Source organism: Terrapene carolina, unplaced genomic scaffold (assembly GCF_002925995.2).
Source record: "Terrapene carolina triunguis isolate 2854851 unplaced genomic scaffold, T_m_triunguis-2.0 Scaffold112, whole genome shotgun sequence".
Classification (NCBI taxonomy): domain Eukaryota; kingdom Metazoa; phylum Chordata; order Testudines; family Emydidae; genus Terrapene; species Terrapene triunguis.
In genome coordinates this window covers 1,090,390-1,112,695 of record NW_020664463.1, presented here as the reverse complement: position 1 = coordinate 1,112,695, position 22,306 = coordinate 1,090,390, and the positions used below count along the sequence as shown (strand labels likewise).

Genomic DNA, 22,306 nt, shown 5'->3' with positions numbered 1-22,306 from the left:
GGGAGGGCTCTGCGCCACTCCAGTCGGCTGGGAGGGAAGGACGCCGGCTGCCCTGCCGAGTTTGCTGCAGGGTGCTCCCCTCCTCCACGCCGCTGCCCCCTACAGGGCGGCTGGAGCGGCAAACCAAAAAGAAAAAGAAAGGGCAGCCAGAATGCCCCCCTTGGAATCTGCCGCCCCAAGCACGAGTTTGCTCGGCTGGTGTCTGGAGCCGGCCCTGCTTCTTGCAACCCCCTGCCTCATTCAATACCAGTGGTTCTCAAACTTTTGTACTGGTGACCCCTTTCACATAGCAAGCCTGTGTGTGCGACCCCCCCTTAGAAATTAAAAACACTTTTTTACATATTTAACACCATTATAAATGCTGGAGGCAAAGTGGGGTTTGGGGTGGAGGCTGACAGTTCGCGACCTCCCATGTAATAACCTCATGACCCCCTGAGGTGTCCCGACCCCCAGTTTGAGAACCCCTGTTCAATACTATCGCTACACACCTTCCAACTTTTGTAACAAATAAAGCAGGGATCTTATGGACAACAGCCTCCACACGATTCTCTACACATTCCTGATTCATACATCGGCGACTCGTGGGAGGGGCACCAGCTATCGGAGGGGCACGTGACCTCCTCTCCGCCCCCAGCCTGGGGCCCCCCGCACTCCCCCCACCCCCCGTTCCGGGGGGGGGGGGGGGAGGGGCTCTGTCCTCCCGCTGCGCCCAGTTCCCCCTGGCATTTGGATGCTCTTCCTGGCAGCCAGGTCCTGGAGTCACTCCCGGCTGCAGCTTCCTGGGAGAGTGCCTGGCTCTCCCAGGCAGCATGGCTGGAACAGGAGAGGCTCTGGTCCCACCTCTTCCCTTCAGGCAGACTCTTCCTACAGCCACCTCCCGCTCTCAACCTCCTCGGTTATCTCCCATCTGGGTTTCATCCTCAGTTAAGCCTGGCTCTCCCTCCAGCTGCAGCCTGGTATGTTAACTAGCCTCTCAGGCCCACACGAACTTTGTACTAATCAGTGCAAGTAACAGTTCACAAGCTAGCCCTTTGTAGCTCTGTTCAAGTCAAACAGTTACTGGTGTCAGTTCAGCATCAAGCTTTTTGAGTTTGACTCTCTTCTTACACCAACTATACACATAACTCCCACTGAAGGCAAAATTATTCAGTTTACACCATCACCATTGTAAGCGAGAGGCCCTGTGGACAGCACTGAACCAGGCTGTGTGTGATTATAACTCAGCTGAAGCCAGCAGAAGTCTTTCCATTGAGTTCAACCTGCTATAGATCAGGTCCACGCAAAGGAATTTAAATCTGGAAATGTGTGTCTCACACAGCATGTCCGGAAAAATTCAGTTTCTTTTCCATTTTTCTCACTTTTAACAATCCATATGGATTAAACAATGCATAAGCATGCTCCAGCGGTTGTTAGGCCAGTGACTAATTTACTGAACTACCCAAGCAATGAAGGATTATTTTATCTAATTAAGACAGAGCTCAGTATTTAAAGACAGAACATTTGCATTAAACAGACAATCCAGAAATTATAAATACTGTTGAGTCTGAAATAAGAATGTTAATCTTCCTTCATATAACAATGTTCTACTGACACACATTATACATCATTCCCCTTTGCTTGCAATAGACTAAATGCTCAATTATATCTTTGAATAAAATTAAAAACCAAATTTTGTTTCTTTTATTTTACCGCAGGTCAATCTTGATGTGTCATGCCATTAATGAAGTGCTTTTAATTAGGATTTGTTTTGCTGTCAGTAATTCACACATCACTCTTGTCAGAACAGAAGACTGGGAGTTAATAGTATTCCTGGGTTCTAGTCCCATGTCTACAAATGACTTGCAAAATGATTTGCCCTACAGATGAGGTCAAGTTATTTAAGCTCTCTTGGGAGGTTTTCAAATGCACAGAAAACAGGTAGGCACCCAACTCCCACTGAAAGTCAATCTGTCCTTTTTGTGCTTTAGAAAACTCTCCTATGTATCCATCTACCCATAGGTGCTGACTCCGTGGGAAGCTGGCACCTGTGCATCTACCCACCTGCAAAATAAGTTTCCTAAGCAGATATTGACTTTTTGAATAAACACCAAAATGCATCACTTTGATCTTCCCCAGAATATCTGTCTACATACTGGGTATATTTTTACAAGCATTTCTGAATTACATTAATCAGAAATATTAGGAACTCTAGCAGCCAATGTCTGAAGCATAATTAAAAGAAAAACATTCTAAAGGGAAGATGCAGTTGGAGGTAAAGATTGGCTCATCTAATGAATGATCTAATCCAGATAGCTCAAAGGAGTACAAGTTTCCCTGACCTCCTCTGCATCCTATCAGCATGTGTAACTGAGCACATGCTATCTGATTGCATGATATTTCTCCTGAGTTTAGGATTGTTACTGACTATACAGACTGGTATCATCACAAGACTGTCCTGGTATCATCACAAATCAGGATTTTCTTGTGCTACATGTAGCAATACCACAAACGATACCTTTTTTATGATTTAACCTTACTAAAACTTATTTCAATGTGTCAGTTGAGAAACACAGTTTAGGGGGTGAAGTAAATGACAATTTGTTGAAACTGTTTTTGGGGGGAAAGGGTTGGTTTTGATTAATTTCCCACTTAAATTTTTTTTTGGAAACAAGGTTTTGAAATGGTTGAAACATCCTGTTTTGACATTTTCAAAAGAAAAAAAAGTTCCTTTTTTATTGTTTAAAGCATATTTTTGTTTACATACTTAAGTAAACTTAAGGTAAATCTTAAAAAGGTTGAAATTACAAAAAAATATTTTGAAATTATCAAAACAAAATATTTTAAATAACCCCATTGGAATTGTCTTTTTGGATTTTTGGTTTGCAAAAAAATGAGATTTTGACTTTTTGGTCTCAATTTGGGAAGAGGAGAACACCTTCAAAATCTTAAAAAACATTTGTGGGATAGAAATACCATTTTCCACCAAGTTCTATTCATTTCCAGAGCTGGTTAGAAAATGAAAGATTCTTTGTGCTAATCCGTACATTCTTTATCAACATTTTGACTTTTCTCCAGCAGCTCTACTCATTCCACGTAACTCATTGTGATCAGGGGGGACTTCTGCAAATCAACTAGATACACTTCAACCAACTCTATCAAATTTCAAAAATTAAAGTTCTCATTGAAATTTCAACAAAAAATAGAAAAACTTCCCCCCTACACATTTTCCCTGTTTTTTTTTTTTTTAATTACTTATTTTTTTAAGAACAGCTGTAATATACAGGGATCATTTCAGCTACTTGAATCATGGAACATGGTGATTGTATAACAGCACATAGCAACATTGAACAGTTTAAGTTTGGTAGTAAGAGACACCATATATAGTTGAAAAGACAATTGAAGTTTAAGCAGGAGGCAGAATTTAAATAAATTGAATATGATTAAGACACGGAGTATAATTCCCCCCACTCCTATGAAGAGAATCTTGTGAAAAGTTCCATCCTTTACTGAGTTGGCAGCACCAGTGTGCTCTCTTAAGGCCCCCCCCCACTTATTGATGCTGCTTCTAAGATTTAAAATGATCACAGTACAAAGTGAGAGGGCTTCCTGCATGTAGGTGCTGACATTAAACCTGTTGCTAAATAAAGTGTCATTTTAAAGGTGATGCCTTAGAAAACACTATACTTATTCTCCTGCCTGTATAGCCTAATCTTGTAGTGCACACGCGCACACACACTTGATTGAATTCAATCATTGTTACTTAGTCCTGACAACTGCGAAATTGGACCCAAAATTGGGTAAATGGACTACTCACAACAGTCAGTACTATGGCCACAGTTCAGTAAGATAATTAAGCATCTGCATTACTTTGCATTTGCACCATTGCACTGAAACCAATAGAACTACTCATATGCTTAAGGTTAAGCAAACCTTTAAGTTCCTGGCTGAATTCAGGCCTATGTTCTGTAGTAAGTATCAGCAGGCTCAAGCCCTAAATTGTGGCCTAATCCTCCTTCCAATTAAATTGAATGGAAATTTTGCTACTGATTTCAGTGGGAGCAGGATTGGTCCCTTGATGGCCACTATAGCAAGGACTCGGTATTCAGCCTAAGAATAATCTCTAATAATAATGCAGCCATCACTGTTATGAATATCAGAGCACAAAATCTCTATTCACAGATTAAGAGCAGCAATGTTGAGCGCCAGTTGAAACATTTCAACAATACTCTGCAGAAATATCATGCTATTATGGTTAAACTGAAAGTACAAAAGCAATCATTTTTTGCTTTTAGAAACATTAGGAGCCACTTGATTTCTAGCAAAGTTACAAGAACTTAAAACAGTGATATCCAAATCAAGGTCATATTCCTTCTGGGGAAGGCATTGCTACTCACTAATAATGTGACAGATTAAATCCCAGTATGTTTTGTGAAAGCACCTCTGTTGTCAGTGATTATGGGTTTTAGTTCTCAGTGGGGACCTTGATGTAAATCTTATAACCATAGTGATAAATACTGCAAAATCTATTTTATGGCCCATCAACTTGTCCTGGGGTAGAGGAAACCAATTTATCTACCAGAAATGTTGGATTATGATTAATGGAAAGAATAGATGTAATTTAGTCAACTGAAAAGACCCAAACATATGTTAAATGCTTTCCCAGAAAAGGTGTGGGGTGAAAATAATCTAAAGCTCTCCAGGAAGGCTTTATCCCACATCTTTTGAAAATTATGGTACAATAATTTAAAAAAAACCACCCTGATATACTTGAAGCCAGTGGAGCTGAAAGTCATTGCACCTGATTCTGATCTCAGTTACATTTCTGAATGTGGTGGAGTTAATCTGAATTCACAATGGGGGTGACTGAGATCAGAATCTAGACCATTGTTTCTCGCTGTGAAATATGATCTTTGTCTGTGAACAGCTGATATTTCCAGTGAAATCGTATTTTCATGCAAACATGCTTTTTGTGACTATTTGGAATTCTGTTGAAATGTAAATGTACTGAAGGACTATTACAGCTGTAAATGGAACAAAGACCTCTTTTCTTACATACAGTCCAAAAAGAACGCACGAGAAATGCAACTTCACATGTTTAAAATGAACCAATTTCAGAAGTATTTTACTGGTTATTTGGAAAACCTTGGGTGTTACAAATTGTATCACAACACACACTCATTCTGGCAGAACCCAAAAACATGTAATCTTCTTGCATTATCAGGGTACTGAGCATAAAAGGCTGCTGGTGGGGCTTATGCCCATTAATGCCACATCTGTTTAGGGTCACTGATATAGTGCAAGGTGCGGTACCACTTATTGCCACAGTTCCTTGCCTACATTGTGAATTGCCCAGCCAGTCAGATTCCCTCAGCAGGCCTGCTTTGCCTTGTCTTCAGAGGGTATATACACTGTGTAAGTGGCCACAGCTAAGTGGCCACACAGCTCATTTTAAGCAAGCACATTTATTCTTAAAAGTAAAAGCATTACAGAGAAAACGTATTAAAAACAAAGAACCTACCCGCATGCTAATAAGCTTACCAGAGATCACCCCAATTCCACCAAGGGCTCTGGCCAGTGAATGTCCTTCTAACCCCATCAAGGGGCTTTTCTGTTGTCACCAGTTCATAACAACCTTGGCTAAGAACAAGAACCCCAATGAATCTGAGTCACTCTGTTACAGTTTTGGGGCCTTTGATTTTGTGAATAGGTAATTCATAGACAATGCATTTCTCCTCACGGTGTAGTCTCAAAACATTGGGACCAGAAGTGGAAATTTGCATTCACCTCTTCCCAAGTATTTCCTAAGAAACGCATTCTACTTTGTTTATCCCAAATGTTCCTTCTTGTCTGCCAAGTTGTTTCAAAGTCCTTTGAAGCTCTTAACATCTCCCAGGGTTGACATTAGTCATGTCTCCCCCATAGAGACGTTGCAATCCCACAATAATACATACACATTTGCACTTTTAATCCAATGAACTCCTAAAATACTTAAACTTCATTCAATCAGGGTTGTCGGGATATTGCAGGAAATTGCCACATCTGTCACAGAGATTTCTGAAGCCTGAGACTGGGTTTTCCGAGTCTGGAGGGCTGAGTACATGCATGCAGACATAGAGAGGAATCAGTGTTCTGAGACAAGGAGTATCGACTGTGAATGTGTATAGGTCTGAAAGGGCTATTCTGAGCTGTGGAGAGGTGAGGTAAGAAAAGGAGGGGTTCTCGACCTGGGGCAAAGGGAGCACGTAGTGTGTGTGTGGGAGGCGGGGGGAGGTTTCTGAGCAGGTGTTGATTGAAGGGAGGGAGGAACTTGGGGAGTTTGCAGTCTCTGCTCCTTTCATGTGCCCCATGAGGTGCAGTTCCCCGAAGAACAGGGAAGGGGTGGAGCCATGGCCCTGCCCCTTCAGCACCCACATGCAAAGTGGGCCTTCTGTAAAAGTTGGCCTTCTGCACCATCCAAATGTGTGGGGAGCTACAGGAGGGACTGCATGGGGTGGTGGTGTTCTGCACTTCCCTCTCCTACCCTGGACGTACCACCATGTAAGCTTTTACACCCAAGGAGCAGATAGTTTGGGGGAAGGGTGGTGGAAACACTGAAGGAATATCTTCATTTTACCCCTCCACCCATTACAAACAATTAATTGGCAATCATGATTTGATACAATTCATTTCCTTGACATGGTCTCTCCAGCCAATCTTTCTCTATGTTACTTTAGTAACAGTGATTTAACATTTCAGGCTAAGAATGTATATTTGATAAGAACATAATCCTCGGCTGTGGGCATGAGAGAGTTCATGCTCTAAAAGGTGGCTCTGCATACAGATTACAAACCCTAATATGCATTTTAAAAAACACCCTGTGTACATATGGTATAGCACAGTCTAGCATCTGAGAGAAATGACCACTCACTTATATAAACTGAGACTGTGGAGAAACAAGGGGAAGGGGAAAAAGAGAGAAAGGTGTTTAGTCTAACGCGCCAGGTAAAGAGCTTAGGTAAACTCCTACAGGAAGGCAGTAAACTAGTCTGCCAGAAGCGGCAAGGATAGCTATATAAATGTTAATGGATTGTATTCCGCAGAGGAGACAATATTGTATGAAGACCAGAGATCATACCTAGATGTAGCTTAATTGTATATGCAAATGATGATGTTAGCAAAGGACTTTTGATCTGGTTCATATCCTACAAGATGCCTATTGGGAGGTCCATAATTCAACTACATATGCTACAAAATACCATAAGGACACAGGTTAGCATGGGTAAGAAAACAAGCAAAGTAACAAAACCTAGTGATTCAGAGGGATTATTTGATACATTTCAAATTTTATCTCAATTTTCTGATTAGAGCTGCTCAGAAAATTTGTCTGAGAAACAGATTTAGCAAAAAGTTTTGCAGAATTTAATGACTCTGCAAGAGGAGCCACTTTACGTTAGTGCCTTTACTGCAGCCCCTGAAAGGATGCAGCTCATTCCTCCAGCTCCCTGTATGTCCCGCCCTTTCCACTGACCGCAACATGAGGGAAGGTAGAACTCTGGGTTCATCCACCTCCACCCAACATTTGTTTACAGTGGGACCACAGGGGTTCCACTGGACTGAGGACCTGGCCCCAAGATTTTGGTAGCATAACCCTACTGTGCAGAGAGGTGGGAGTGGGGGGCCTTATTTCCCGGCATGGCTACATTAGGGTTAATCAAAAGATAACCCCCCAGAGATGGAAGACCACAAAAGGGTACAGAAGTCCATACGTGTTTTAAACTTTCTTCCAATTCCCATTCCCCACCATTTCCCTTTAGGGGACCCTTCCCCAACAAGGATTATAGCACGCCTTTTTTAAAAGGCATCTTTCATATCTCAAGCAAGAATTTTTTTTTCATAGGAATCCCTCTTTGGTTCCAAAACAATTCACTCCAATCCTGACATCTCAAGATATTGCATTAAAGCGCATAAGTTTGTTTATCTAGCAGATACACCTTCTTAGAAGTTGCTGAAGATACACATTGGCCTTATTCTCCTGGTAGATCTAGCATGCTGCCTTTTTACAGCTGTACGTAGAACAAGTAATAAGTGAAATGGAATAGGGAAAAAGTCATGCACGCCCCTCAATCGTCTTAACAGAGAAAGGTGACTTGCTTACTTTTTTTCTTCTATAATTTAGACTTTTCTAAACTTTTAACATTTTCTATAAGGAAAGAAGGATTGTGCTTACACCAATGGGTAGTGGTGCAATGCACCAGCCATCTTTTCCTCCCCTACAAATTTATAAGTCATTAGTAATAAAATGTTGGTAAGAAAAGAGAGTCACATGGCAGTTGCAATCACAATCCAAAGTAATAGTTCCTTTGGAGCTCATTAAGAGTATTGAGTACTTTTAATGCTTTATTGATTTAAGGAATAGTGTTTCAGCAATCAATACAAATACTCTAAGGAAAATTTCCAGAAAAGGTTTTCATATTTTCCCTTGAGATATATATTTTTCCATCTTGGTTTTTACAGTTCTCTTTTTAACAGGATGCAGTTGTGGCCAATTTGTTTGCTTCAGGGCTTAAGCCAATCTCTAGCTATTAGAAACCATTAGAAACTTAACTGAGGCCACTAACTCATTGGATATACATCTAAAGAGCCATCAAATGGAAATGACCTGCAGATGCTACTAGAGAAAGGTGACTATTTTAATCATATACACACCCACCCACACACAAATATTTTTTCAAGCTGCCGTGCAAGGTGTTTTTCTTTTGTTTTAATTGGCTGCTACCTTTATTCCTTCTTTATGATGACTAAAGAAGACCTGAAACTTAAATTGAAATCAGCTTCTCTCAACAAGAATCTAAAGTAAATTAAGATAGGGCTTCTTTAGCCAAGTCCTAAAGTTAGTTCTATGCTATTAACATTCTTATACTCTGGACTAGCTACAGTAAATTCACAATGAATTTATCCTGGCCAGTCTCTAGAATCTCAACTTTCATTAAAAATAAATACAATAAATAAAAAATTCTAGCCCTTATGGTTGTAGAGAGAACCCTGAGACTGTGAAACAAATGTAAACGGATGCAGAGATGCAGGGCCGGCTCCAGCATTTCTGCCGCCCCAAGCAAAAAAATTAAATGTTGAGATCTGTCAGTTAGCCGGCGGTGGCAATTGGGGGGGGGGGGGGGAAAAGCCGTGATCGGCAGCGGCAGTTCAGCGGCAGGTCCTTCGCTCCTAGAGGGAGTGAGGGACCTGCCGCCCCCGAATTGCCGCAGGTGCCGCCCCTCTCCCTTGGCTGCCCCAAGCACCTGCTTGTTGAGCTGGTGCCTGGAGCCGGCCCTGCAGAGATGCCTGCTTAAGTCCACAGAAAGCCTTAAACAATAGCTAGAAGAATGAACTGCCCCAATTCAGTATTGCCAAAGTTAATAATTTTATCATGAGTTTTGGAATATTTAATGTTTTGCTTAAAGCCCCTAGAAACTACTGATTAGGAGAAATTGTTTCCATTAAAAAAATTTTTATTGCTCTCACAATTGCAAACCAAAGCTTGAAAATGTGACCCAAGTGAAACCTAAAGGCTCAAAAGCCAGAGGGCAAAGAAAAAGAAACCAAAAATGTATTATTTTAAAAAGAAATCTCATGTTTTGTAAGCCAATCTCATGATTTTTAAACAGTACCGGGTTGGCACTACTGCTGTTCATTTCAATCAGGGCCCCCAAGGAGTCCATATTTCCACAGCTGTACCATCAGGCATTTTATCAAGATACCACAGAACTGAGTAGTTTACTACTGAATTTGCCATTTTGCTGCAGCCAAGCACCCAACATTTTGCATTCCACGTCCCTTCTCCACTGGGACCTGCCCAGAGCTGCCTCCTGCTCCTGCTTTCCTCCCTAAGGAGAAATTAATTGGACTGCAGTACATGCTCTCTGCACTGTTCCATGGAGCCAGGAAGCAGGGGGGAGGGAGATCAAGGAGCTAGAGCTGGAATCCAGCTTGCAAGCAAAAGAGCCGGGGGAGCCAGCAATGTAAGCTGGGCTGGAGTGCAGGTGTTCTGTGTCCAAATCAAAAGACAATGTGGCTGGCTCCAGGGGTCAGTAATGGAATGTAACCAGCTCAAATCCAGCTCATAACCCCTTGAAAATCAGTACCAAAACCTTAACGTCATTATGGTTTGCAGCTCACCTTGCCCGAATTTCCTCATAGAGAAGTGAAAACAACCACGGCTTTAGACTTCTCGCCTTCCCTCTGAGTCCTGCAACCAGTCCCCACAGCCTGAGGGTCTGCCTTTTATAGGATTAGACATGATTGCCTACAGCTAGCCCAGCCCTGCTAATTTGCTGAACTACACTCAGGGCAAAAAGATGCTTCTTATCACCGTGACAGGGTTAACCCTTTCCTCCCAAATACTGGATGGGATCCACACATCCCCCCATGAAACAACAAGGTTTCCCAAATCACATCTTCTAACATGGAGATTTAGCTAACAGTTCACATTCTACTAGACACTTCAATGCAAGGCTGGTCAACCCAGTTATAACTGGCTCTAATTCACATCACCACAAACTGTAACATACTTTGACTATATCTGAGTGACACTCATAAAGATACAAAATACTTCCCTGTCTCTAATGAGTCAAAGAAACCACCATTCTGAGAAGTAAAATCACCCTGATCACTAGGCCAAACACTCTAGCAATGCCCAAAGAGTGTAAGATTTGATTCCATGTGGCTGAATGATCACTGTAAGAAGTTACCAGTAAAAGCTTAAATCAACAAACACAACAGGCAGGGCACATCTGTAGTAAGAGCTAGGTGTATAAAGAGAAAGGAAGCATAAATAACATTGTGCTAATGCCAGGGCAACAGGAGCTTTCATATCATGCTCTGCCTTTTCCAAAATGCTTCTGTTCCTTTGAAGCTTCCTTGTTATTTCCTAACCTCATAATGCTCACCAATCTGTGACATATGAAAATTATTGTTTGCAGTGTTATTGCAGTCATGCTGGTCCCAGGATATTAGAGAGACAAGGTGGGTGAGGTAATACCTGTATAGCTTGAAAGCTTATCTGTTTCACCAACAGAAGTTGGTCCAATAAAAGACATTACCTCACTCACCTTGTCCCTCTAATATTAAGTTGTCATCTTCATCTCTGTAGCCTGAATGGCCTTTGTAACTAAGCTTAAAGCAGGAAGAGAATTTCAACCCATAACTATTAACATAAAATCTAACATACAAGTTATTTGCATTGCAGAAGCAAACCAGATCGGAGCCCATTGTGTGAGGCACTGTACACACAGGAAGAGACAGTCCGTGCCCCAAAGAGCTTACAATCTAAGTGGACAAGACAGAAGGGGAAACAGGCACAGTGAGATGAAATTTGCCCAAGGAAGCATTGCTGTTCAGTAGTCAGAGCTGAGAACAGAACCGCCGTGCCTTGGGTCCTAGTCCAATATTCTTCTGGGATGTCCCTGAGTGCATTATTCTGATCGGCTGCATCATACTGATGGCTTTGTAGGGGTTCAACATCTCCATCTGGATTTTTGAGCCCACCTCAGAGATGAACTGTCTTGGCTGCCTCTGAAGTAGATTTTAAGCACCTAATGGCACAGTTCATGTCTTAATAGATGCATAGAATTTAAGGCCAGAAAGAACCATTAGATCATCTTGCCTGACTTTCTACATACCATAGACCATTATTCTATATCTGTACCACACTGAATACTAGTGGGGCTCAGTACCTAGTAATAATGAAATTCTCAGAGCTGGATTTCTGTTTCATCAAACTGTACTCAACTGAGTCAATGGATGCAATTTCAGAGCAAACCAACAGAGGATATTGGGCCTGATTCTCCATTGCGCTGCACCACGTGCAGTCATTCACACCAGTGCAAAGGGAGCGTAAAACTAACCCTTCTGATCTGGCAGCATGTTATGCCCACTTTGCACTGGTGTAAATGACTGTGCACCATTCAGAGCGACAGAGAATCAGGCCCATTTTATTTAAAAACGGGTAATTCTCAAATGGGCTCTTCAGGTAACAGGAAAAAGTTCTCCAACCATCACATCTCATTTCCCTTTCCTTTACGTACACTGGGGGAGGGATTATGCAAAACACTGCTCCATGTACAGCCATGCCAGTTAAGCAGAAAGGGTTCAGAACACCAAGAAATCCTTGCTGGAAGATGGAGCCTACCCACAGGGATCCAGGTAAAGCTTTCTTATTGTCTGGTTGCTCCAAAAGATAAAAATCATCCTGAAAAACGGAACTTTGCCAACCAAGCAATATTAAAAAGTTGAGAATTCCCGGACTCATTATGGACCAGTTCCATGCTCCAGCAGGAGCTCTGCAATAGCCAAGCCACAACATGCTGCTTAATTAAGGATCTAGAAAAGTTGGAACCAGCAAGGATGAAAGGAATGGGTCATCAAAGGAGGGAGGAAAAGCATCATTTGTAAGGGGCATTGATCATATGCTGTAGAAGTGGATGTGGGTACAGATGGTGTAAACACTGAATATCAGGGATTAATTTGCATTTCTTTCCCCATTTATTTCTTTCACAAATTTATCTTAAACCGTCTCCTGCTTAATTTCTTAAGCTCTGGGCCCCATTCTATTCTCAGAAGAATAGAACTCCAGCCAATCCCAATAGTGGTTCTGCTTATAAATCTGGGGGCAGAATTGAGCCCAAAGAATTTTTGCATTACAGGCCAAACTCAGAATTCTTGTAAGTAGGGGCAGCTCCACTGATGTCAGTACAGTTATATGTGCTCACGCCGGCTCAGAACGTGGCCCTGTGTATTTCTCTTCGGCACAAAATTAAATTTCCACCCATGTATCTTAAACTGCAACTCAACTACTGAAGTAGAAAATCTAATTGTGCTTACTTTCTACATTTTAGATAAACATTCTGATTTTTTTTTTTAATTTGGCAAAAAAGAATTTGCCTTTTGCCTGGTAGCATGCATAGAGGTCTACCATTCTGTAGCTTAACAGATGTCTCTGACAAGTGAAATTATCTAGGAAACCACAAATGTCCCATTGTTGTATCTGAGTGGAGCTGACAAATTATGATCTGCTCCGCGAGAGGAGTAGGCGGAGTCGACGGGGGAGCCTGCCTGCCGTGTGTGGACCCACGGTAAGTACCTTTAAGTTCGAACTAAGATACGCAACTTCAGCTACGTGAATAACGTAGCTGAAGTCGAAGTATCTTAGTTCGAACTGGGGGCTTAGTGTGGACCAGCCCTTAGTGTTCTACTGCTGGAATTTCTATTTCTTTTAAATGCCAGTGTAATTTTATAGCCAATAAGAGTAGCATTTCCCCTTTTATTTATGGGTTCCACCTTTTACAACAAGGTTGTTGAAGAACTTGCTGGGCTTTTGAGCATATAGAATTTTTGGCTGAAATTCTCTCTCTACTTTTACCCGTTGTGCTGTAGCGAATGTACTGATATAGTAGTCTTTGCTGTGAAGGTCTCAGAATATTGGGTGATCTTGCATATAAGGGGTCCCATCTTAGTGTCAGATATGTAGGAGCGCATCATCTACATCTTCAAATATGACCTTGTATCCCCTATTCCATAAAAAGCCTCCATCATTCCCACCTCTCCCAATAACTTCAATTAGGCACCTACGCCACGCTGAATTTCCCATAGACTCTTTTGAAACCCTCAGCCTCTGTATTTAAAGATCCCAAATTGACCTTTCTATCCCCAACGTTTCACCCCATATTCAATCACACATCTCCACCTATTTTCTCCTGGAGCTCTTGCATGAGGAGTTCAACATGATGAAAACCAAGTTTATTATCTTCCTTCCTAAACCTCCTCCTCTTGCTGCTTTTTCTGTTATTGTCAACAGTGTCACCATCTTTCCCATCACTAATGCTTACAGGAAGGTATTTGTGCTCTAATTGCATGCAGGAAATACAATAACTACAGTAATCTGGACACAGCACTCCCTACTTTCACTGTGGTACAATATGCTGTCTTTATAGTAAGCCAAACATGATGCATCGTGTCATTTCTTGAACTCCTTCATTTAAAAGCCAGTGTCATTTCCTAGCATGTGAGATTAGCATTTCCCCTTTCTTTCATTATGAGTTACTCGCGCCACCTTTTCTATAGTCATTCAAGATCAAAGTACAGTGCTGGGAAAAACTGGTAACATTTTACTTTAAGCATCTCTACATTATTCATTCAGGTATTTGTTGCAGTAACACTGATCTTAAGGAATTCATTTAAAATTAATGTGAAATGTCATGTTTCTTTCATTAAAAAAAAATCCTTTTCTTCTCAGAATTTCCATGTCAGGAACTGATATATGATCATGGAAGATACCCCCCCCCCAAAAAAAATATATATATGCTATGTAGAATATATATTTATCTAGGCTATTTTCTTCATTTACCTTTTCTCCAAATTCAGCATTTTTATGTAGGAATATAGGAGCTGCCAGAGTGGAGCAGACCAATGGTCCATCCAAACTATTGTCCTGTCTCCAAGAGCAGCCAATGTGGAATGCTTCAAAGGAAGGCATAAGGCCCCTACACTGCACCTAACAATGCAATAGTCATAATTATTTAGTGCTTCCACTGTTTATTATATAATATCAAGCCTTCAGAAATATAAAGGGGCTGATCCAATGCCTATTGCACTCAGTAGAAAAACTCCCATTGACTTATAATGTGCATCAGATCTGACCCTATCTGATTAAGCCTGAAAACAGCCCTGAGAGGCAAGGAGGTATTATTTCTAGTTTACAGATGTGAAAGCTGAGACACAGAGTTAAAGGGGAGCGAAGTGCCCAAGTCCTAATGAACGTCCTTTCTGCTTTTGAAAATTTCCCCAGGAGTCACTTGTCTGTCCAAAGGCAATGACTCATTGTCAAAGACGGGGTTAGAATCTGTCTCATGATTCCCATTCCATGCTGTCACCATGCAATCCACTGCTAAGGAAACTTCCTCCTGACCCCACCAGCAGAGCAACTCAACCCCTGAAGCATGTGAACTGCTAGCCCTTGCAATTTCTCTTTACCATTGTGCATGTAATGGCATGTGCAATAAATAAATGTCCAGTCCTTTTTTTGGAATGTTTACTAAACTATTTTGCCATCTTGTAGCAGTTGGAGTTCCATTAGTCAAACTGTGAAAAAATAAAAGTTTCATTTTAATCCATTTTAAGATTGATCATCACTTGTTTTATCTTTTGACTAACTAAAAAATTTGTTCTAAGGTCAATATTCAAAGACAGCAATAATTAAAGTATAACTTTATAATTTTTAGAGGGCTACAGTGCTTGTGGTAATAAAGATGTTATTAACCAACCACTACAATGGCCCAATCCAACAGTACATGAAACCAGTTTGATGGTTGCCAGTGTAAGAACTTCAGGATCAGGCCCTAAGATTTATGGCGGTAAGATATACCAGATAGTTTTAAGACAAGCTAAAAAAAATAGATACAAGTACTTTGTGCTTTTGTGGTGGCAAAGCAATGTCTTAAGGGTACAAGGACATTGTCTTCTCTGCTAGAATTTCAGCCAGCGATGCTCCCTAAGGTACTGGAGGTGTTGGGAGAACTTTAGACTCAAAAAGAAGGTTGTGGGATATGTCCCTCCTGGCTAGTGAAAGCCAGTGGGGAAGTACTAACTCCCTTACTTGTGAGACTGTTCACACCTCTCAGAGAGGGCAGGGTACCTTTTACTTTCAGGGATGCAATAGTGTGGCCTTTGCTCAAGAAACACTCACTGGACTCTGACAATCTTGCAAGCTATTGACCAGTATTATCTTCCCTTCTTTGGTATAATTGTGGAGAGACCAGGGCCGGTGCTTCCACTAGGCGACCCTAGGCAGTTGCCTAGGGCGGCAGGATTTGGGGGGGCGGCATTTTGCCGCCCTCGGCGGAAATTCGGCGGCGGGGGGTCCTTCCGCTCTGGGTCTTCAGCGGAAATTTGGCGGCGGGTCCTTCACTCACTCCAGGACCCGCCGCCGAAGTGCCCCGAAGACAAGGAGCCGAAGGACCCCCGCCGCCAAATGCTCAGAGGAGGAGCACTGCCGCCTAGGGCGGCAAAAACCCTGGCGCCGCTCCTGGGAGAGAACTCACACAAAACCTAGATCCCTTTGATCTCCTTCACCCTGGTCTATTTGGGTATACATCTGGTTATGGCATAGAGACTGTACTGGGGCCGTTCTTCAGTGGCTTCATTTTTTTCTCTTAGAGGGATCTCAGCAGGTAGCTGTGGACAACTGCTTCTCTTCCCAATGAGCTCTCAGCTGTGGGGTGCCAAAAGATGCACCCTCAATAAATGAACTGCTGCATTTTGCACCAGCTTCAGTCTCTAAGTGGTTTTAAAGTGTAGACCCATGTAGAATGCATTGCAGTGGTCTAATCTTAAGGTGACAAAAGCATGGATAACAATGACAAAATTCTGCATCCAAAAGGAAAGGACACAACCTCCTAGCCAGACACAGATGGTAAAAAGCTGACTGGGTCAGCCCTCCATTCCCCACTCCAGTTCAACATGTATATGGAGCCATTAGGAAGTTTAGTAAGGAGACATGGGGTGTGGTGTGTTTTTTATGCTAATGACACCGTATGTCTCCATGTCATCCCACTCAGATGATGAAGTTCTGTGTCTAGTCAAGATTGAGGCATGGATGAGACCAAGCTGGCTGAAGGTCTACTCAGCTAAGACTGAGGTAGTGATGGATGGTTGTTTGGGGCAAGTGGCTGGAGGAGATGACAGAGATAAGATCATTCCCTGTGACTGAGGAAGTATGCTGCCATTAGTTAATAGTGTTCACACCTTAGGGGTGATTCTAGATCCCCAGCTACTGTTTGGCAATCATATCTCAGCAGTGACCCAGTCAGTTTTTCACCATCTGCATCTGGCTAGGACACTGGCCTTTCCTTTCAGGTGCAGGCCTTCACACTGTTACCCCTGCTTTTGCCGCTTCATGATCAGGGTATTGCAATTTGCTCTACATGGGACTATGCCTTAAAACCATTCAGAGACTGAAGGTGGAACAGAATTCAGCAGTTTGCTTACTGAGAAGGTCATCATGACACCAGTGTCAGGATCTGCACTAGTTGCTCACTGGTCTTTGGGTGGAGTTTAAGGTGCTGATTAGGACCTCAAACTATAAATGGCCTGGGCCTGACTTGTCTGAGGGACTGCCTCTCTCACCATGCCATACTGCCATAGCTGCAGAAAAAAAGGGGCCACTCGAGCTGGATCAGTTTCATTATATGAGAGGCTACAGTTGGCAGGGCCTTCTCTGTGAGGGCCTGAGACTCTGGAACTTGCACCCCCCTTGGTCCAAGTTTGGGGACTCTCCAGGCACACTGCAAAAGAAAATGTGTTCAATAGGATTTTGGGAGAAGGCTGGGGATGTGCTTCCTAGATGATGAAGGTTGCAGCCTGATTGGCCAGACAAGTTCCTGTGAAGTGGATTTTAATGTTGTTGAGGTTTAATTTAATAGCAGTTTAGTTATTATATGATTAATTATGTTAGGGTGCCTCGAGTCTTGGAATGATGTTTTTATAATTTTAAATCTAAATACATAAACACATATAAACACACTATGGAACTTGATTCTCAAGGCTTTTGGGAACCAGTAGGGTTAAGTAATGTGCTAAGTCAGTAAGGGATTCCTGTAGCAGAAAGGCTGTGACAATTTTCTGAAGGAAGCTCTAACCTACTTCACCTCTGCCCTCCTGTAAATCCTTACTGATCTCTGGCCTGTGCTCCCCAGGTGAACTCCTTACTCTTGCTAGTTTCTAAATCAACTGTCAGTTGGGAAAGCCATTGGTGAAGAGCATTGTGTGGGTTAAGGTTTGTAGTGAGGTGTTTCAAGATAAGTAAATGGTGTAGTAGGTGGTTTCTGTGGTGTAGCAGTTATTATGTTGGTCTAACATGCAGAAGGTATCTGGTCCTTTTATAGGGGGGAGGGATAGCTCAGTGGTTTGAGCATTGGCCTACTAAACTCAAGCATGTGAGTTCAATCCTTGAGGGGGCCAGTTAGGGATCTGGGGCAAAAATCTGCCTGGGGATTGGTCCTGCTTTGAGTAGGGGGTTGGACTAGATGACCTCCTGAGGTTCATTCCAACCCTGATATTCTATGAACCTCAGAGAATAAATGCTATTGCACTGGACCACATCAGGATTCATGTCTCAGCTGCGAACGTATATCTCTAAAACTATGAAACACAATGTCAGGCAGGGAAGAGAATAAGTAGCTTGAGCAGGTTTGTCACTGGGCAAAGCTTCCTAGTGGTTGTTTTACAGATGGCAGTAAGAGTGACATTTTATCCCTACCAAACAGATGCAGCTTAGAAAGTGACATTAGGTCCACTAATGCTGAAGCAGCAAGCACACAGACACTGTTTGCCCTTCTTCAGATTCTCAGTTCAGTGCAGCTGTTTTCTCAATGAGATTAACTTCCAGGCAAAATATCAACTTAATAATGCCAGGTTGGCAAACTTCAGTATTTCTAAGGAGCCAGTGCTAACCTGCCTCCAACACGCTGGCATGTCTAAACAGCATAAAATGAACAAAATGCTTTGTGCAGAAATGTTGACTTTAATTCATTCATTTTTCATTGCAAAAAAAAAAAAAAAAGTTTTGATCTTTAAAGACAATGGAGTGAATTTCATAGAATCATAGGACTGGAAGGGACCCCCGAGAGGTCATGTCGTCCAGTCCCCTGCACTCATGGCAGGACTAAGTATTATCTAGACCATTCCTGATGGGTACTTGTCTAACCTGCTCTTAAAAATATCCAAAAATGGAGATTCCACAACCTCCCTAGGCAATTTATTCTAGTGCTTAACTACCCTGACAGGAAGTTTTTCCTAATGTCCAACCTAAACCACCCTTGCTGCAATTTAAGCCCATTGCTTCTTGTCCTAATGCTCATGAAAAGGGATTCATAGCAGTGGTCTGAACTGAACACTAAGGGTATATCTACCCTGCAGTCAGAATTGGCACTGTAGCACATGTAGACATACTTGAGCTAATTTTGATCTAGCTATGGTGGGTACCTATAGCAATGAAGCGAAAGCAGCACAGGAGGCAGCATAGGCTGTATAACTCTGTCCAAGACCATGGGTATGTATTCAAGTGGCTAGCCTGTGCTGCCACCTATGCTGCCATGGCTTCACTGTTATTGTTATTCGAGTTATATCTAGATCAAAGGTAGCTAGGGTATCTACATGTGCTGCAGTCACACTTCTGACTGGATATATGCACAGACAGAGTGGTTAGGCTCTATGCAAGCTTCCTCGGCTAACTCTTCCAATGCATTTCAGTCCTGTCCTTTCACACCCCTGTTTACTCCAGTAATGCACCCCTCCTCAAAGCATCTAGTGACCATTCAGATGAATTAATAAAAGTAAGTTTGCCATCCCACTAATATCATATTCACAGTCATACATTGTGCTTCCAATGCACCGCAATCCTGATCTGCAAGCTTTCCCTGATATTTCAGTGCCAAACCACCATACAACTCTGTTAATACACTTCATTATCACCCTGAAGCATCTCCTGCAATTCTAGTCCTTGACCTTTCTTGAGCAGCAATAGTCAGTGGTACTATTGATATTTATCTGGCTCAGAAGTGGTGGTTATTTTCTCCTGGGATGAAACCCTGAGGCTTTAGCTTTCTGAACTTTTTCCTTTTCTAAATTTCTTACCATTTATTTTACAGGTAGAATGTGTTCCATGTAAAAACACGTTTTCCTTTTATTTTGTAGCAGCAAACTTTGGTCTCATAGTGCTGATGGAAAGCTTTAGCAAAACATTTACGCACATAACACAGTCCCATTGCCATCAACAGACTAAAGCATGTGCTTCAAGCAATGCACGTGCTTAAGTGCTTTGCTGAATCGGAACCTGAGCTAGCATATAAATTAATTGCAGACTTTTCATCTATCTGCAAGACTGCAAGGACACAGTAACAGTGTCTTTCTAAAAGAATCTGTGATCAAACTCTTTGAAACAAAAGCCTATTCTCTCCATTCCCATTTTACCTCAAACAAATCTATGTTTCTTGTGGAAGTGAGGAGACTAGCTTCCAACAAATATAATTTGAATAGATGTGGTGGAAGCATCTCCTAAATAGTTCTGGAAACAGAATGTCAGTCTTTACTAGCAACACCGCTGCTATTCTAGGCCCTGATCCTGCAAACTCTTACATGAGTAGTCCCATTGATTTCAGTGAGACTACTCACACCAGTAAGGATTACTCACATGAAAGAGGAATTGTAGGATCAGGCCCTTAGCTGAGGAGCTCTTTTAAGCAGTGACAATTATCCAAAACTGTGGGTTGGTTTTGTAAAATGTGCAGAATACTGTAATTTCAGTGCAATGATAATTATAGACAATGCCATATGCCTGTGTGGTACGTACATTTCCCTTTAGTGGAGTTACATGAAGCATATTAAATAGGCTGAAGGAAACATTAAAAAGTCCCAAAAGCATCAAGACAAAGATGTCATGTGTAACCAAGCTTGCAGCGTTAAGCAGAACTTTGAAAAGAGAATCTCCCAGGACGACATTCTGAGCTTGAGCCGAGAATGGTAATAATCTGAAGGTAAAGCTAAGCATAGTTATGGTTAAAATATTTTTTCCATTTGTGCTTTACATGATCACAATGGTGCCCTCATAATACATAAAACACATGAAAAAACAGATATATTTAGTGATAGAATGTTTTCATGGCCAGACTACGCATTTCTGAAGTTCTCTATTATTTATTGGGCTGATCCTGTCCAAGGGGCTGAGTGTCTTTGAGGGGCTGAGTGCCCCTCAATTACTCTAGGCTTCCGCACCTTGCAGAAGCAGGCTGTAGGTAAGGTATCAGTGGGGTGCTGAAGGGATAGCTCCAGTTTACCTCCTTGCATTCCTAGACAGTCTCTGCTGATAAAAATCAGTTGGGAGGAAAGAACTAAGTGAACTTACTGCATAATGGAACTTAATTACTGTGCAATTAAATTTCAAATCACTCTCAGATGAATATCATATTGTCAACCTTTCAACATGTTTGCTGATATCCCAGTAATTAAATAACTTTGCCCTGGCAGAACAATTGTATAAAACTAAAGCAGCAGCAGCTACTGTAGCCTGGCGGCATATTAGTACGGTATACATTTCGGATGCATGCAATGATTAATTGACACATAAAAGGCCAGATGTAAACTGGCATCGCTCAATTCACCTCACTGGAGCTGTGCTGGATTTTCACCAGCTGAGGATCAGGTTCTGCATCTCAAAACAGAATTTATAAACAGCCACAATAGGTTTTCCGGTACTGATGACAGCACCGGTTGCAGTGCAATGGAAAGACCAAAGGGGAGGTTTATTAAAGCAGGAATGGTTACTTTAAAGATGTGTCTCATATTTTCATTTTGATTTCTCTCTCTGCTCCAAGGAAACTGAAGCTCATCAGCACACACTTGCAATGGGCACCATGAGATCAAACAATAAAACAGCAGCGCTGGTTCTTAAGTCTTCATCCCACGGAAGGCAACATGTTTCCGTGGAGGAACAAAAAGCCCTCCTCTGCATGTGCCTGCCAGCACTGGAGGATACAGGAGCCGAGAGAGATTACCCTGTGAAAGTGACCTCATTTTGCCTTAGAAAGCATATTCCAACCAACCGACCTTTGACGCCAGCCCCTGTTATTCATGGTTAAGGAGCACAAAGGGAGAGGCGGGAGGGAGAAAATGTGACAAATCCACTTTTTTAAAAAACACATCCATCAAAAAACATGCAGGAAGGAGACAACAATCAATGAATCCACCCGCACATCTGCCCTGCCCTAGCTCCCAGATCCCCCCCGCTAAGGGAGGGAGATGCAAGGCAGGCGGGGGGGAGGGGGGGCGGAGGCTGATGCATATGATCTCTCCCTTACCTTGAGGAACAAAAAGAGCCATAGCAGGGAGCGGAGGGTCATCCGGGTGCTGCTCCCTCCCTTCGGCCGGGGTCCGATCATTGAAGTGCAGCGGGAGTCTTGCACGCAGAAATCTCAGCCGGGCTGCAGGGGTTTCCCCCCGGCTTTTCCTTTGGCTGGCTCCGAACTGTGGTTCGCAATGGCGAACTGCTGCAGCATCAGACGGTTCGAAGCACAGGCGTCCCTCCCAGGAGACACATCATGCCTCCCCTTCCCCTCTTCATGTGTTTGATTGGGGAAGAGGGGTGTGTATTTTTTCCAGTAGTTTCTTTGATCTCTTAATTAAAGGGGGGGGGGTGAATCGATACTCTGCTGCGGCTGTGCTCCTCCTCCTTCTCTGGAGGTGCAGAAGGTGGTCAGCTGAGCCTCCAGTTTTCCTTTGCTCTGGTCCTTCCCTATTGGCTTTC

At 42.4% G+C, this 22,306-nt stretch overlaps 1 protein-coding gene across 1 annotated transcript in view; it reads right to left on the bottom strand.

Annotated features, from left to right (window-relative positions):
• PTPRO (protein tyrosine phosphatase receptor type O) overlaps positions 1 to 21,941 on the bottom strand; it is a 197,805-nt gene extending 175,864 nt beyond the window's left edge. The window contains exon 1 of the mRNA XM_026652201.1: positions 21,861 to 21,941. Within this exon, the coding sequence (XP_026507986.1) occupies positions 21,861 to 21,941 (81 nt within the window). The remainder of the gene's footprint in view (positions 1 to 21,860) is intronic.
• Positions 21,942 to 22,306: the final 365 nt, after the last annotated feature.